The 17,185-nt window shown below is 48.1% G+C and overlaps 2 protein-coding genes across 2 annotated transcripts; both read left to right on the top strand.

The window, feature by feature from the left end:
* Positions 1–606: 606 nt before the first annotated feature.
* On the top strand, positions 607–1,545 carry LOC108511638 (pectinesterase 2.1-like). Its single transcript, XM_017845121.2, has one exon. It carries the CDS (start codon positions 607–609, stop codon positions 1,543–1,545), a length of 939 nt encoding a protein of 312 aa, XP_017700610.2.
* Positions 1,546–13,362: 11,817 nt separating this feature from the next.
* On the top strand, positions 13,363–14,858 carry LOC103716840 (pectinesterase 3). The gene has a single exon (XM_026808374.2). It carries the CDS (start codon positions 13,852–13,854, stop codon positions 14,629–14,631), a length of 780 nt encoding a protein of 259 aa, XP_026664175.2. The 5' UTR covers positions 13,363–13,851; the 3' UTR covers positions 14,632–14,858.
* Positions 14,859–17,185: the final 2,327 nt, after the last annotated feature.

Below are 17,185 nucleotides of genomic sequence, written 5' to 3'. Positions count from 1 at the left end.
TGAAGAAAATTTTGGCGTCTCAAGACCCCTACGAGCGAGAAAAGCTTTCTCCCGTTTTATTTGCAGTTTTAGATTGCGTAATTTCTTTTTGAGCAAATTTTGGAATGTTTACAATTCCTATAGCCAAATCTTTAAGCCTCGTAAAAGCAAACCATAAATTGTTGTGCTGCTTGTGAAATCTCCATCGATCTCTGCATAATATGCACTTGCAATGGAGGAGGTACGTCTCTCTTAGAACAGAGCATAAATACTTGCAATATTACGAAATCATATCAGCGAACTCAAGCCATATCACTCAAGTCTCAACATATAAAAACATACCATAAGCATTTATATCATTTTCCAATTTTCTTTTGCAGATACAGTAAGATGCCACCATCTTCTTTTCCTTCTTCATGTTCTTTTCCTTTTTTTTCGTGATAGAAGACAAATTATAAACATGATCTCTCTTGCTTCTTTGCAGACAATGGCGCCACAATATTTTTTTTTTTTTGGCAGGAGATATAGTGCGAGCATCAATTCTATCTACTAATGTCTTCCATCTCTGCCTACAAATGGTCATAAAGGATCCACATCTGTCCTAAGACATACACAAACACTTCGACTATGGCACCAACCAATGATCGCCTCCTCTCTTTGCCCCATCTTCCGTTCTTAGCCTCTCTAGTATGCCTAACATTTCTCATCACCCTTCAACTCTCCTCCACTCTCTCCCATCAACTTTCAACATCTGATCCATGTTCTCCAACAGTCGACCTTTCCTCCTGCCTCGCCAAGGCTACCCTCATTGCAGGAAAATCTCCAGCTGGCCCGGTGCAAGTCCTCACCACCATTCTTAACAAATCCCTTGATGAAATGAACGTTGCCAACACCATGGCCACCTACATCTACGATCAGAGCAACGAAACCCGACAACGAGTTGCGCTCGCTGACTGCATGCATTTGATGGATCTCTCCCGCGATCATGCTACCAACTCAGCCTTGGCTATCACTAAAGGAGCTTGGATCGATGCTCAGACATGGATGAGTGCTGTGCTCACAAATCACAATACTTGCCTAGATTGGCTCAAGGGGCCAGCCAGGTCGGCCATGGAATCCGTTCTCAAAGGCTTGACGACCCTTACCGCCACCTCTCTTTGTGCTCTCAAAGCCATCTCCCCCTCCTCCGAGGATTTTTTCAGGAGTTCAGCTGTCGACGTCCCATCATGGCTACCACACCATGACAAGAAGCTTCTACGACATCCGTTCAAAAATGAAGTTCAACCTAATGTTGTGGTGGCTGCAGATGGAAGTGGAAACTATAAAACAGTGCAGCAAGCCATGGATTCAGCCCCAAATTCAAGTGCGCAGCGGTACGTGATTCATGTGAAGAATGGTGTGTATAAAGAAACCGTGAGAATCCATCGAACGAAGACGAACATCATGATAGTTGGCGAAGGCTTCGATTCAACAATCATCAGTGGAAGCCTCAGTAATGCTAGTGGAGTACGCACCATTCATTCCGCCACCTTAGGTAAAGGTCCCCCTCATCCTCTTTATTATTAGGGTCTTGAGATAATCTCTAGTACCATGCTGAATCGGAGCCAATCAGGCATTGCATCATGTATTTGATTGATTACGCCCCTCAGTAATGCTAGGGGTGATTCGAACAACTCGGGCTCATATTGGAAAAAGCTTGGTTCATGCTCGACTGAAAGCTGGCCGAACCATGCTGGAACCAAAAATCTAGGCTTGAAATTCATTTCAAGCCAAGCCGAGCCGAAAATAGACCTAGCTCAATCAGACTCAACTCAATTAGGCTCAAACATATATATAATATTATCGGTTTAGATAGTGGTTGTTGGATCTTAGATCCAATTATGCATAGTATGAGGATGTTTCAAGTCCAAATGTTTTGTTTACTTTTCGAGCCTATTAAATATTAATTCAGATTTGAACCATGCTCATGCCAAGGTTTAGTTCAAGCTTGAACTGATTTTTAGCTTGATTGGAGATTTTCAAGCTGATTAATTAGGCACATCTTTGGCCCAGTTTCAAAATTGAGCTTGAATTGTGAGTGGTAAACCAATCGAGCAAAACTCGACCTAATCAAGCTGGGCTGCACAACACACCTAAACCCGCGCAGCCATTGGATGATACTCAAATGACCATGATGGAGAGACCAAACCTTTTCAAGTTCAACTGTGATCTGATCAACCATTATAAAAGAATAATGGTATCACTGCAACCTTACTGCCAATGTCACTCACGGTGCTTATCTTGAGGTGCAACTTGTATTGTGGAGGTGTTTTGAGTTACTTTTTTTTTTTTTGGTCCAACGGCAACTTACACACATCAGACGTGGGTACAGCCAACAAAATCAGAAAAGAAAAGATGACAAAGAACTGGGGCACTGATGCACCCTCGCCCCAGATGAATCCTTCCGAGTGGTGGGCTGCAAATGAGGCTACTCAATCGGCCGCACTGTTCGCCTCCCTATAAATGTGAGTGGCCCACAAGAAATCATCCTCACCTAAGAGTTTACGAATATCACAAAGCAGCAGGCTCGAACTCTCACCAAGACCCGTATTCACTCTATCACCATGGCCGAGTCTCCCACAAGTAGAACGCGGTCCGCACCCAGCACCCGCCTCGTATAGGTGACTCCCTCCCATGTAGCCCGGAGCTCCGCGCAGACCACAGATGTGTCGAAGATCCGCCGGCCTTCCGTTGCAACCAGTCGAGCCTCGTGGTCCCTGATAATGAAACCAACGCCTCTGGTACACCCTCCCTCTTCGACACTGCCGTCAAAATTTATCTTGAAAAAACGAGGGGGTGGGGGCTCGCAGAAGACCTGTACGGTCCTCGACGCTACAGGAGTGAGAGGGGAACCTCAGATTTTCTCGACCATCCCAAGGGGTGATGGCGTGACGGCGCGGGAGATCTCCTCCGCATGATGAAGGGCCCTGTCCACAACCAGCCTCGGATGAACTCTGCTGTCATCGAAGACCCAGGCATTCCTATCTAGCTAACAGCGGTAGGCTAAGTAGGCAGCTCTAATCCTCGATCCTTCCAGGCCCAGCCTTCTCACTAAAGTCTCCAAGAAGAGCAGGAAGTCCTCAATCGATGACCACCCAGCCATGGATCATAGGGGACCCAAGCACATCCCCAGGTTTGGGTAGATCTCGGCATCCGAAGATAGTATGGAAGATGGACTCCTCCACCTCCGGGCACGTCGGATACTCGGAGGGGACATGCACCCCACGCCGAACTAGCGTACCTCTGGTAAGCATCCCTAAGCCACCTTATAGACAAACATAGCCACTTGTGGATTGATGCGCAACCTTCAGATCTAGCTCCTCTCAATCTATCTGGTCAGAACCCTCTTAAGCACCCGGGCTAAGTCCCGGCACTACAAGAAAAAGGGGCATTAGTGACGCTTTTTAAGGTCTTTACCGATGCTGATAAGCGTGGGTAAAGATCCATCCGATGCTACCAAAAGCGTCACCGAAGCGTCAGTGATACCTGAGTGGAAAAATTTTTTTCCAACACTTTGGGAAAGCGTTGTAAAAAGTCGGTTTTTAGCGACGCTTAAAAGCATCGCTAAAAGCCTCAAATTTAAAAATTAAAAATATTTTCTTTAGAAGACGAGCCACCGACGAGGACGAAGGCGAGCCGCCGGTGAGGACGAAGGCGAGCCGCCGGTGAGGACGAAGACAAGCCGGAGCTCGATCCCTCAGCAGCTGCCCTAACCTCGGCATCGAAGCCAAGAAAGTGGATTACTCGGGAGGCTGCAACTCACCATGCGATTGTTATCAAGTAACCATGAGAACCTCAACCCACCATGGATTACTCGAGAGGCTGCAACACCAGAGTCTCCTTATTGCCGCCTCTCTTCCGCTACAGCCACCGCCGCTGCTCGCGTCTCCTTCCCGCGCTCGAAGGCCCTCCTCCGTCTGATTCAATCTTGGCCGAGCAAACCGAGAAGGCATTTCTGAAGCAACTGAAGGTGTTTCTCTGCTCAAAGAAGGCTGGGAAGGGAAAGAGGCCTGGTAAGGGTGGGAATAGATTTTGACAAAGGGAGGAGTTTGGAGAGAGGACCTGAGGAAACCTATAGGCTATTGGAAGCTCCCGAAGCCCCATCCATGGGAACCACCGCTTGCAAAGATGGGACTTGACCCATGTACCTGTTAATGGGAAAGATGAATCTTCTTTCCAAACACTATCATAACAATTCTAGAATGAAGAACAAGAACAAATGTGCTCACCCAAAAGGAGGAAGGCCCCAGTGACAGCGGCATCTCAAAGAGCACCACACGAACCCTGTGGATGGCCCCAGTGACGATCTCGGAACCGTCACCGAAGTACGCCCTCTTCCTGATGGAGTTGTCGAGGCCGACGGCACCGTCGGCGAAGCTCCGGGGGGAGCGGGCAGCTGGAGGGTCAGTGGGGTCACCAGCAACGAAGAGGGAGAGCTTAAGGAGGGAGGAGTCGGGCATGGCGGCTGGGACTGAGAAGGAGTCAATCTGGAGCAGCTAGGGTAGCTAGGGCATGGCGGCTGGGACTGAGAGGAAAGAGATCTGACGATGAGAGGAGGAGAGGAGAGGAGAGATTTTAAGGGATTGATGTCGGCGCAGGGGGTAGGGCATCGATCGAGAGGGGGGTAAGCGGTAAAGGGATTTAGCTTCCGACAATGCTATAAGCGTCGTCTTAGGTCAGACTTTCGGCGACACTTTTAAGCGTCGTCTTAGGTCCAGATTTACCGACGCTTCTAAAAAGCGTCGGCAAAATTTGGCACTGAACCAAAATTTTCCGATGCTTTCTCCTAGCATCGGAAAATCTCTCTTTTTCTGTAGTGCGGGCCCTCACCTTCGGCCTCTTCGTCGTGCTCCACACCCTCCTATCTACCGCCCCATAGATGGAACTGGTATAGAGAGGATGCGCTTGGCTAGTTACTCCCCGAAGGCCTGTCAAACAAGATTCTTGTCCCATGCCTGCCCCGAGGTAAGTAAATCATGAACTCTGCGCCCCTCCAGACAGTTGACATCAATCATAGTGGACTAGCCGCGGAGCGGGACCTCAGAGAACCAGATGTCCTCCAAAATATCCATACCCCGACCATCCCCAATCTTCCATCTGATCTCCAGTAGGACCACCGGGGCACGGTGCAGATCTCCCTCCAGACAAAAGAGCTACGACGGCTAGTACAGAATATAGATGCATTAGCTGGATCCCTGTACTTAGTCTTCATCAGGGCACCCTAAAGGCTGCTCGGCTCCAAAAGAAATCTGGCTGCTACTCTGGTCACGAGAACCTCTTGTCTCTCAATCAGGGAGTGAATCCCCAAACCTCCACACCTGGTCAGCTGGCAGATCACCTCCCAAGCCAAAAGATGAACTCCACTCCTGCCACCCTGACGTCCCCATAGGAGGCTCCTGAACTGCCTCTCCATACATTGCAACGCAGCCAATGGCACCATAATATGGGACAACAAATAAACAGGGGTCAAGCTCAGGACTGAACGTACCAGGATGACTCTCTCCATCATGAAAAGAGCGCTGGCCTACCATCCCTCCAGTTTGCGCCTAATGCCCTGCTCTATCTGAATGCACTCTGTCCTACGCAGGCGTCTGCTCGTGATTGGAAACCCCAGTAGCTTAGAGTACCCTCCTGCTCCCCAATCCCTAGAATGCCCAAGATCTCCATCTTCACCCCAAGGTGAGCTTTCGGACTGAAGAAGATTGCTGACCTTGATAGATTGACTTGCTGACCAGAGGCCACATAATACTTCTCCAGAACCCCCCAAATGCCCTGAGCCGACCATTTGGTTGTCCGTGCCAACAGCAAGCAATCATCAGTAAAAAGTAAGTACAAAATTTGAGGCGACGCCGACACTAGTCTATAGGCCTCTACCTCTTGCAACGCCGCGGCCCTGCGAAGAGCTCTAGACATAGAATCGGTACAAATGATGAACAACAGCAGCAATAGGGGGTAGCCCTGCCTTAGGCTGACTAAGGACTCAAAGAACTGCGAGGGGGAGGAATTCACCAACATGTCGAAGGATGGGGACTGAATGCAATGCTAAATCCACCTAACCCAAGTCGGATGAAAACCAAAGCTCGACTGAGACTGAGTCACAAATCTCCACCTCATCTTGTCACAAGCTCTCTCAATGTCAAGCTTGACGGGCATCAAGCTCCTACTCCTTGGCGCCCTCTGGAGGTCACACATAAACTCGTGTGCAACCAGCACATTATCGGAAATAGATCGGCCACCCACAAAAGCCCTTGCTTAGGGAAAATCAATCTAAGAAGAATCGCTCTCATCCTCAGGACCAGGATCTTTGCCACAGTCTTGTATAGGGTTATGCATAAGCTGATCGACCGAAAATGACACGGCTCCACTGGATCCTGTCGCTTCGATATTAGGGTGGTGAAGGTCCTCTTCCACTTCTTAGGCATCGCCGAGGACCAGGGGCGGCCCAATGCATTTGGAGGCCTAAGGCGAACTCAGTAAGAAAGGCCTTTTTTAAAAAAAATAATAAAAAATTTTAATAAGTATAAAATACTTTAAAATTTTATTTAAAAATAATTCTTCAAGCTTTTTGAGATGCAAAATTACTAACCAAACTTAATTCTACCAACTACACTTAATTCTACAAAATTTGGCAATACAAGTTACAAGCATATTTACAACCCGTTATAACTGTAACATAGAAAGGATAACATTCTTTAAAAGAAAGAGCAGACTAGGACTCTAGAAGAAATTAACAGATTGTTTGAACCTTACAATATTGATGATATTTGAAGAATCTTTAACAGATTGTAAGTGCAACAGAAGAATCTTACAATATTGATGATATTCGAACCTTAACAAATGAGAGGATTCATTAACAAAATGTGAAGTCATTAAATGATAGCAGGCTTTCATAACTAGAAGTTAGAAAATAACTAGAAAATAACAGTGCACCACAATCCAAATTTAGATGACAAAGTACTGGGCCTTAAAGATACCTAAACAAGATAAGCAAGTCAGAACTACAAACCAAAACTGGAACAAATATTTTGCTATAACCTAGAAGAATTGTTTTAACTGCAATTGCAGAACCTATTGAATATATGACAATAATCATAGTGTCAAATAATGGCTGAAGCTGCTAATGTGTGGATGAAGATTAAGGTCCTAATTTCTAAGTGAAATCTAGAGTAATTAGGAACTTTGGGAGCTTTAGCTAGCTTCTCAATCAGCAAGGACCTTCTTGTTGGATCTGCATTAGTATTGCCTGAGTGGCAGTAGCAATTTATATTATGACGAAAAACCAACATCATAACCTATGAAGCTCTTTACTTTCTCCAAAGCTAGCATTCTATTTTTTGGTTCATAAAGAACAGCGAGGATAACATCACATTCACATGTTCATACAAGCTCCAAATCCTCGCAGTCAAATTGTCAAACAGATGGCGTGCCTTCAAAACTACTAAACAGGGATAACAGCTTAACAGATAACAAGCTCCAAATCCTTACAGTCAAACTGTCAAACAGATGGCGTGGCATCAGAAATACTGAATGGGGATAACAGCCTAATAGATAACGAGCTCCAAATCCTCACAGTCAAACTATCAAACAGATGGCGTGCCATCAAAACTACTAAACAGGGACGACAACTTAACAGATAACAAGCTCCAAAAAAGTCCAACAGGCATTCCGATACCACCAGTACACGCATATGAAATTCAAACCAAAAAAAAAAAACAAAAAACCTTGAACTTCATAAACATGAAACAAGTTAATCAAGGAACTTGGGTTACTGTAGCACAATAAGGAAAGCATGTACTGAAGTCTTTACAGGGAAATATCTGAAGAGCACTGCCACCTAGAGGCTGGAGAGGACGGCGAACGGGCGAAGGACGGAAGAAGTGAAGAACTAAGGAGGATGGAGGAGGAAGTGAACTGTGAACCGAAGAACTAGATAGTAGGAACAGGAAGGAAGAACCGAAGATTGAAGAAGAAGAGTTTAGAACTTTAGAGGGCCCTGGACTCTGGTTATCTGGGAAGACTGGGATTCTGGTGACTACAGTGGATGGAGAAGACAGGCTATGGTGGTCCTATGGGCTATGGACGGCAGCCGGCTGGAGGACAGTCTCAGAGAACGGGCTAAGACGTCTGGATCGTAGCCTCATAGGCAGCAGACAGCTATGCTGCCATGCTGGAGCAGCTCGTAAGCTTCCGAGTTCCGACTTCGACTTGGTTCGTAGGCAGCTATGCTGGCTCGTAGGAGACTCCCGGAGGCCTTCCTTTCGGCCGAGGCCTTAGGCGACTGCCTCGGTCGCCTAAGGCTTGGGCCGCCCCTGCCGAGGAAAAGAAGAAATGCTGAATAGACGTCGTCACCTCCTGCCTAATAATCTGCCAGTATCTCCTGAAAAAGACGGGAGGAAATTTATCTGGGCCCGGGTTCTATCCTCATCCAGAAATCACAAGGCATCCTGAACCTTCAGCTCAGACACTGGGCTGACCAAGGCTGCATTTTCCTCCTTCAAAACCTCCAACAGTGAAGCTAGCTCACCCGACACACTATCACAACCCCCCGAATCGGTCCATCTCGACCTAAAGAAATGCTTTAAGGTCCTTTTGATAGCTTCATGGTCCTCTATCATCTAGCCACTACTGTCCCTAATCCTGCTCACCCTGTTTCTCTGCCTCCGGATGATAGTGGATTGGTGGAAAAACCTTGTGTTCCTGTCGTCCTCTGCAATTTACTGTACCAATAACTTCTGTCTTCAAAAAACCTCCTACTACTTGAGTAATAAATGGTGCCTGGATAGAAGGGACCTGAGCTCCCCTAGGTCAGTGTCGGAGAGCCCTGACCCATCGGCATCTAGTGACTGTAGTCTAGCAATGGCAGCTTCGGTCTCCTCCATCCTCCTGAAGATGTTCCCCACCTCTTTCCAATTCCATCTGACTAGTCGTCGCCTAGTCAGATCTAGTTTGCGGGTAACCCTATACATCACATCCCTCGGCACTGGTGTCCGCCAAGCTTCTCGCACCATTTCTCAAGACTGAGGGTAGGAGAGCCAAACATTTTCAAATCAAAAAGGACTATGCACTAGAAAAAGGAATGAGGTACTTACCAGGATAGGGCAGTGGTCTCAGGCGATCCGAGGTAGATGGCACACCCCAAAGTCCGAAAATCTTTGAGTCTGGATGGCCGAGGCAAATGCTCTGTCAATCCACTCCCAGATGCATGCCCGCCCCAGTTTGTTATTGCACCAAGTGAACCTTGGGCCGGTAAACCCTAGGTCCACCAATCCATTGTCGTGGATGAACTCTTAAAACTCCCTAACTTTAATCTTATTGGTGAAGGATTTCCCTCTCCTCTTCTCCTTCAGGACATCGATGCAGTTGAAGTCACCTATCATCGCCATTAGGTGTCCCAACTGAATCAAACTGGAGGCCTCAACCCACAACCTCCTCTACACCCAATAATCCATGTCTGCATAAGCTACTAAAAGGACCCACGTGGGCTCGCTCCCCTCCGACAGACCTATGACCACTTGCTGGTTGCAGTTATGGAAAATATCCAAATTGAACTCCCTAATCCTTCAAACAACAAGAATACCCCCTGATAGGCCTTGTGACTCCACTGCATAGCTTCCTCGGCCTCTGAGAATCGACTATTGCACTCACTGCAAACTGGTCCCCGACAAGCAGGTCTCGACCAGAATACAAATGTCAGGGTCGTGTACATGCACCAATCTCCAAAAAGCCGGTCCGAAGGATGGCTTTCCCACCTCTCGGCAATTCCACATCAGGATCTTCATCTGCAAACTGTGAAGAAGCAAACCGTGAGCCCCCTCCGGCTCCACCTCCCCACCAAACTCGCTTCCCACCTGGCTGACCTGCACGCCAAGCCATTCAGGACCTGCCTCAGCATTTGGGCCACCTCCCCATGAGATGGTCCATTTGGGCTCGAGCCGTCCCTAGAATTGGCCATGCCCATCACACGGCTTGACTCCCCAATCTTATAGGTGGAAGGGGTTGTCGCCTTCTTGAGGTCACGCCCTTCCCCCTTCGTCTCCTCCTCTCCCCGCAATTGGTCCTCCCCGGCTACTAGTTTCCTAGACTCTAGCTGCAGCTGAACCTCCATGTCGGCCTCCACCCGAGTCATCTCCTGCGTCTGCGGGAGAGGGACGTTGGTGGCCCGCTGCCTAGCTCCTCCAACTCTAGCCGATCTGCCCCAAGAGGAGCCGGGCCATCCCCCCCCCTCGCACCGCCAGAGAGAGGTTCCAGCTGCGGAACCTGCGGCCACCGCCGCCTTAGCACAATGGCCCCTCCCCGACACGGGAGGGACAGCTTGTGCCCTCCCGTTCCATGGGTTGTTGGCCCACTGGGGGCTTTCCTCATCGATGGGCTCCTGGCCTGTTTTTTCAATGGGCTAGGCCCAGTACCGCCCGACGCCCCTCCTAGGCCAGTCCCGCCGTTGTGGGCCTGGCTCCAGTCCACCAGCTTCGTGGTCGGGTCGCAAGCTGCTTACCGCTCGGTCCACCCAGAATCGGACCCAGGACAAGGCAAGTCTAACTTGCCATTTCACCTCACAACCCTAAGTTCGGGTGGAAGAGCCCCACGTCTGCCACCTCCATCACCATGTCACCACCCGGGGCCTTCTTCTCCGGCGATTCATGCCTCGCCACCTTCTTGGGCTTCTGCCAGCCCTCCAAATCCAGCGAGGATGCGGCCAGACTCGGCGCACTCCTAGGTGAACTTGGCACTGGATCGGAGATGCTCGCCTTTTGAGTTGACTCCGGGGGCGACTCGCCCTTCTTCTTCATCCCTCCCTTGACCTCGGCCACCCTCGGCTGACGGATCTGCCTCGCCGCCATCTAGGATCCGAAGAGCCGTCAGCCAACCATTCCAGGTCCCCCCTCCGGGAGCTCCTCGGGCAAACCTTCTGTCGCCACTGTTGTGGCCATCTCTCCAGGCTCTACCGAGGCCTTACTGCCACTGCTGCCTTCCCCCGAGCTTGAGAACAGGCACTAATCTCCATGATGCCCAATCCTGGTGCAGGAGCAGAGGATCGGCAGGTCTTTGTAGATGAATTCCTGTCATAGCCTCCCATTCCTCCCCTATAGGAAGGTGTCCGACCGAAGAGGCTTGGTCGTGTCAAGCTCAATCTTTACCCTAGCATAGCCCGCTCGCCGGATCCGTTTCGAGACTCCATCCAGCTCCAAAGGCTTCCCTACCAATGCCACGATGTCGAGGAGGGAATCCCTCTCCCAAAACTCCAATGGGAGGCCTGGTGGTGCAAACACCAGTGCCAGGTCAGTCAGCGCTCGAGTCTACGATCGCTATAGGGTCCAGCCAATTCAGAGGGTCCAGCCAGCTTGACTTTATTTTGGATTGATTTTATATTATTTTATTTTGTTTTATTTTAGGAGCTTGTTTGCTTATTGTTATTTTAGGACTTTTATAAAATTATTTTCTTTGTAGGGATCTTTTTGTTATTTTGTGACTATATATATATATAGGGGTTCATGCACTTATTTAGGATTTATTGAATGGTTGAATGAAATTATGATTCCCTTTCTTTTTAGCTCTGGCATGTGAAACTCTGAGCGGGGCTAGGTGCGAAGCCTAGTTCTTCATCTTCTCCTCTTCTTCCTCCTCCTTTTTTTTCTCTACGTTGTCCTGCATCAGCTTTGGTATCAGGAGCTATAACACCGTGCGGTTCACACTGCACATGTCGGGGACGAAATCCGGCCTCCATTCTTCCACAGCCAGTAGCTGGCCGGCCGCCTGCCATGGCCCGCCAGCCATCGCCGCCGCTGGGTCGCCCTCACTCCGAAACCTGACCGTGATCACGTCCTCCTTCATCAAGATGTATTCGACCTCGTAGGCGAGTTTGCCCCGTGCCCGGAATTCGCGCGCCACCCATTCCCCTGGCACACGCCTCCCCAGGCTCCGGACTAGCATAGCTATAGTCTCCCATGCACTCTGGGTAGAGATGGGCATTGGGCCGGGCCGCCCATGGCCCGGCACGGCCCGGCACGACGTGGACCGTGCCAGGCACGGCCCGCTTGCTACAGTACCGGGTCGTGCCTAGCACAGCCCATAAAAGGGGGCCGGGCTGGGTTACCAATTTCTGGCCCGCGGGCCGAGCCCGGCACGGCCCATAAGGGCCTGGGCTGGCACGACTCGTCGGCCAAGCACGGCACGGCCCGCGAGCCAGCCCGGCACGGCCCATAAGGGCCTGGGCTGGCACGATTCGTGAGCCTGGGCCCGGCACGGCCCGCGAGCCAGCCCGGAACGGCCCATAAGGGCCTGAACCGGGCCTGGGCCGGGCTAGGCATGGCCCGTCCCCCAAAATACCCCTCAAATTAGCCGTTTTTGGACTGTTGGGAGGGGTATTTTGGGTAAAAACCTAAGGGGAGTAATTCTACCAACCTTCCGGATTCTCAATGAAGTGCGTTATCTGGAATGTCCGTGGAATGAATAAAAGAAGTAGACAGAGGGTAATAAGATCTCTTATCAGATCTCAGAAAGTGGACTTGGTGGGTTTTGTTGAAACAAAAGTCAAGGAAAACAAGTGTTGTAGGGTTGCTAAGAAATTCTGGAAGGATTGTAGCTATCTTTTCAATTATAGTAGCAGCCCGAGAGGTAGAGTTTGGCTGCTTTGGGATCCCCATATCTGGAATGTATCTAAAGTCCTGGAATCCGAAGAGATGTTAACTTGTTTTTTTAGCCAACAATTGGGATGGATGTGAATCTTTCTGTGGTGTATGGATCTAATAGTGCATCTGTCAGGGTGTGGGCCCGCTTACTAATACTTACTAATAGGGTTCCGAATGAAAAAGACCAAAAAGTGCTTCGTTTCGTTGGTAGAACCAACGCCAATATCATATTGACTCTCTCTCGTCCAATAAGAGTTTCCGAGAGTGACTTTCTTCAAATTCTCTCCTTTCCAAAGCTCCACAAGGCAGGCAAAAAGAAAGAGTAATAGGACAACAAGCAATGTTGCTTTCATTTTAGTTCTTTCTTTGTTGAGATTGAAATCGACCTTCTTTTGAAAAGGGGTAGGTAGTTTGCACGCAGGCAACGTGCCTGGCACGGCCCGTTTGGACCCGTTACGGGCCGTGCCAGGCACGGCCCATTTCGCGGCCCGTGATGGGTCGTGCCAGGCACGGCCCATCTCGTGCCCGGGCCCGGCACGGCCCGCCACCCCACGGGCCTAGGGTCGGGCCGGGCTTAGTTTTTAGGCTAAGCGGGCCGTGCCCGTCACGACCCGTTTACGAAGCGGGCCGGGCCAGGCACGACTTGTTTATTCTGTGGCTCGGTGGGCCTGGGCCGGGTCGGGCCCGGCACGGCCCGATGCCCATCACTAACTCTGAGCCTTCTCCAGTCAGTCGATCGGCGGTTGCAGCACATCAGGAAACTAGGACTGGATCTTCGCCAACTCCTTTGTCGAGATGCGGCTTGGTGTTCCAGATCAGCTTCCGGGGCACTCCGTTCGCCACCTCCGACCACGACGGAGACGACTCCGACACCATCTTGGGGACGACCTGACCTTCCCCTCGTGGTCGGCTGTCTGCCCTGCCCCGCCAAGCCCTCCGCTCTCGCTCCGGCCGGCGCAAGCACTTTGTGGTCCGCCATCAATACTGCACTCGCCCAGTGTTCGATGAAATGCTGCTTACACCTCACACCCTCCACACCCTCCTCACCGCCGGCGCCCACACCAAGCACTCCGCCACCGTCCGTCTCACCACCCCAGCGTCTGCCGCCGTGGACCCTGGACGGGGTCGGCCCTCACCGCCCGCACCCACTCACCACCCGCACTCCGAGAGTTACTTTCAACTGAATTCCTTAAGAAATATCGTATAGATGCTGAGAATTTCACACCATTCTCATTATATAATATCTACTTCAGAGAAAGGTTGGGAGATGTCTTACCATTATACTAACACTTCCGCAGCTGCCTTCGGTGCTGGCCTCATCCTTCAGGATCTCAAAATAGAAAACAAGGCAGGGCCTCATGGCGTACAGGCGGTAGCCCTCCTTGTTGCGGGAGACCAGAGTGTCATCAATCGCTGCGGCATCGAAGGCTACCATGACACGCTCTATGCACATAACAATCGCCAGTTCTACCGTGATTCTTGGATATCGGGCACCGTCGACGTCATCTTTGGGAACGCTGCAGCCGCCTTCCAGAACTGTCAAATCTTTGCTCGCAAGCCCCTGAATGGCCACAATAAGAACACCATCACCGCCCAAGGTCGGATCTGCCCGACCCAAAACTCGGGCATGTCGTTCCAGGATTGCCAGGTATTGCCTGCCGACGACCTCAAGCCTGTTATGGGTTCTGTTCGGACGTACCTCGGCCGGCCATGGAGGACGTATGCGAGGGTGGTGTTCATGCAATCGTTCCTCGCCGAGCACATCGACCCTAAGGGGTATATTTCATGGAACGCGGGGCCTGATACGGTGTACTATGGGGAGTATCAGAATTGGGGGCCAGGGGCCAACACTAAAGACCGGGTAAAGTGGCCCGGATGTCATTCGTTCACAGATTCATCAGAGGTAGAGGATTTCACAGTGGCACGACTGATACAAGGAGACACTTGGTTGAAGTATAGTGGGGTGCCTTACAAGGTATGGTTCTGATGAGATGGGTTATATTGAAGAACATAGTAATTGGAATGTGGTCTATTATTTTTTTTCGTTGAAATAATGGCTTTTTTTTTTTATGAGAAGTACAGTTTCTAGAAAGTGGATGAATATCTCCTTTTAGAAAAGGGGAAGACGAATAAATTTCCAGTATGATGATGCAATTGTTTTTTTTTTTTATGTATATGTTAAATGGGAGTATATTGGTTCTAAACAAAAATCCCATGCAATGTCATATAGCTCTAAATATACATAGGTTTTCAAATCATCCCACATTACCTATTATACGAATCTTGTTATGAGTGGGATTGAGTAGAAGGAAACTCAACAGGAGGCATGCTAGCTGTGTTGTTTCTCTCTTTGGATTTCTTGAGCGACCCATCCACTCGTTTACCCATCCTCTTTGCTCCTTCTCTCAACTTCCTCGGTGGCATCGACTATTGGAGTTTTAATTTAAAAAAATAAATTTTTTTATCTCCTAAATTTTAGTTGTTTTAAATATTTTAAAATACATTTTTGTGAAACGCCACTTTTAGAAGGGTTGTGACTCTTCGAAAGAGAACGTTGGTTTTCGAAAAGATACGGTGTTTCCGAAATATGACATATCTTCAAAATCATTACGACTCTTTGGTTTTACGGATAGAGTCTATAAATAGACTCCTTCGGAATTAAACTATGGATAGCCTCATCACCGGAAGGAATGCAGCACTATGGATAGCCTCATCAGGGGCAGAAATATGGTAATATAGATAGCCTCGTCATGGGTAGAAATATTGCATTGTGGAAAGCTCGCTATGGGTAGAAATATGGCATTGCGGATAGCCTTGCTACGAGCAAGAATATAGTATTTGAGCTTGCCGATCACGGGTTGGAGCATAATCGTGGTTAGTCTAAAACTAAAAGATAGATCATGTTAATGATAAATAAGTGATAAGTCACACCACCGAGAATATTTGGTGATGGATTTGTGATGATACACAATGTATACTATATATATATACAACGGTTTCTTTCTATAGTCCACCATAGTCCACCATATCAGGAATAAATCCTTCATGTCCATAGTCCACCATGTATACTATGGATTACATATCAGGAATAAATCCTTCATGTCCATAGTCCACCATATTTGTTGAGTACTGCTTTCTTTCTATACCATGTAGCTGTTATATTAGGGAAAATGTGATTACATGCTTATTTCATAGCTGTTGTTCTTTATCTATAATCATGCAAAGTGTTCACTGTGATATGTGCCTTTTGTTTGATTTAATTTGCTCATAGATAGGCAGCTAGAGTACTTGTGACGAGCCATGAGGCTTGCAGGCATGGCAAGAAGATATAATAGAGCATTTCTTTATAGTGTATTAATTCTCCAATGTTCTTTTCTGCCCTTACTTGATATCACCTACATCTTTTGTAGGAAATAGGGCTTCCAAGCCATGTTGCGGTATTCCCAAAGATAGTCTGAATTAAATCACACAATTATCTAGAGTTACTTAGGACAATGAAAGGACTAGGATCTTGTCTTCTTTGTTGTTAGGAATTAGGATACATGCATGCCCTCTTCTTGCTTGGAGAACATTGTATGTATCATGCAGGCCTTGTGGGCTATCAGGAGCTTGATTGTTAATTCAGAAATTATGCTATTATTTGGTTTCTAAAACTTTGCTTTACATGTGGACACAAGATAAGAAATATATACAATATGGTAAAAGCACATGTGGCCCATCTTCTCCGATCCTTCCTATGTTCTTATGCAAGTAATCTTCGAGAGACAGAAAGTTAGGGTTAGTAGCTATCTAAAAGTGTCTTATAAGCTGTCGCACTTAGTAGTATCATTTTCTATAGCAGACCGTAACGCCCGCAATGGGTAATACCATATCGTACCGATAGGTTATTAAAACTCGGTATGCACACTTAAGAGTATCGACACTGAGGTATTTATATTATTGATATTCGGTATAGGGTGTATCGGTTGGGTACTGGCATTGAGCTCTGATATCGAGCTAGGGAAATTGCTTAGTAGATTTATGTTATTCATATCCATCTTTGAGATAGAGAGATGAAATAATAGAGAAACCATCAAGTACACACAGTAGTTTTTTCTAATCGAGGGAGCATAGTGAGATCCAAGTATCAGAAATTAAGGGCACTTCCCTGATGTCCATATATAATAACATCAATTTGCCATTTTGTTGGTTACTGTTTAGATCCATTAATGTGTGCCAATCACATTGTCAAATAGTCTGACTCTTTTGTTGCAGTTTTACTTTCAGTTTTCTTAAGAAAAAATAAATAGTAGATTGCCTGGATTTGAATTTTAGACATGCAAGCCCATTCGAGTTTACTTCTCATCATGTTTGGTACTCGATCCAGAGATGCAACGGCCAGAGTAGTTTGTTGGGAAAACTAGCTAGAAGCGTGAACATGTTCTGAAGCCTCTCTACAAATATTGGATGATCCTTACAAACACCGAAGCATGGCGTTCATTGTGCTGCGTCTCTTCAGGAGATGCTGATTTCAGGCTAACAAATAGCATTTTTCAGCATAT

Source organism: Phoenix dactylifera, chromosome 4 (genome assembly GCF_009389715.1).
Source record: "Phoenix dactylifera cultivar Barhee BC4 chromosome 4, palm_55x_up_171113_PBpolish2nd_filt_p, whole genome shotgun sequence".
NCBI classification, from domain to species: Eukaryota; Viridiplantae; Streptophyta; class Magnoliopsida; order Arecales; family Arecaceae; genus Phoenix; species Phoenix dactylifera.
This window is presented reverse-complemented; position numbering and strand designations above follow the sequence as displayed.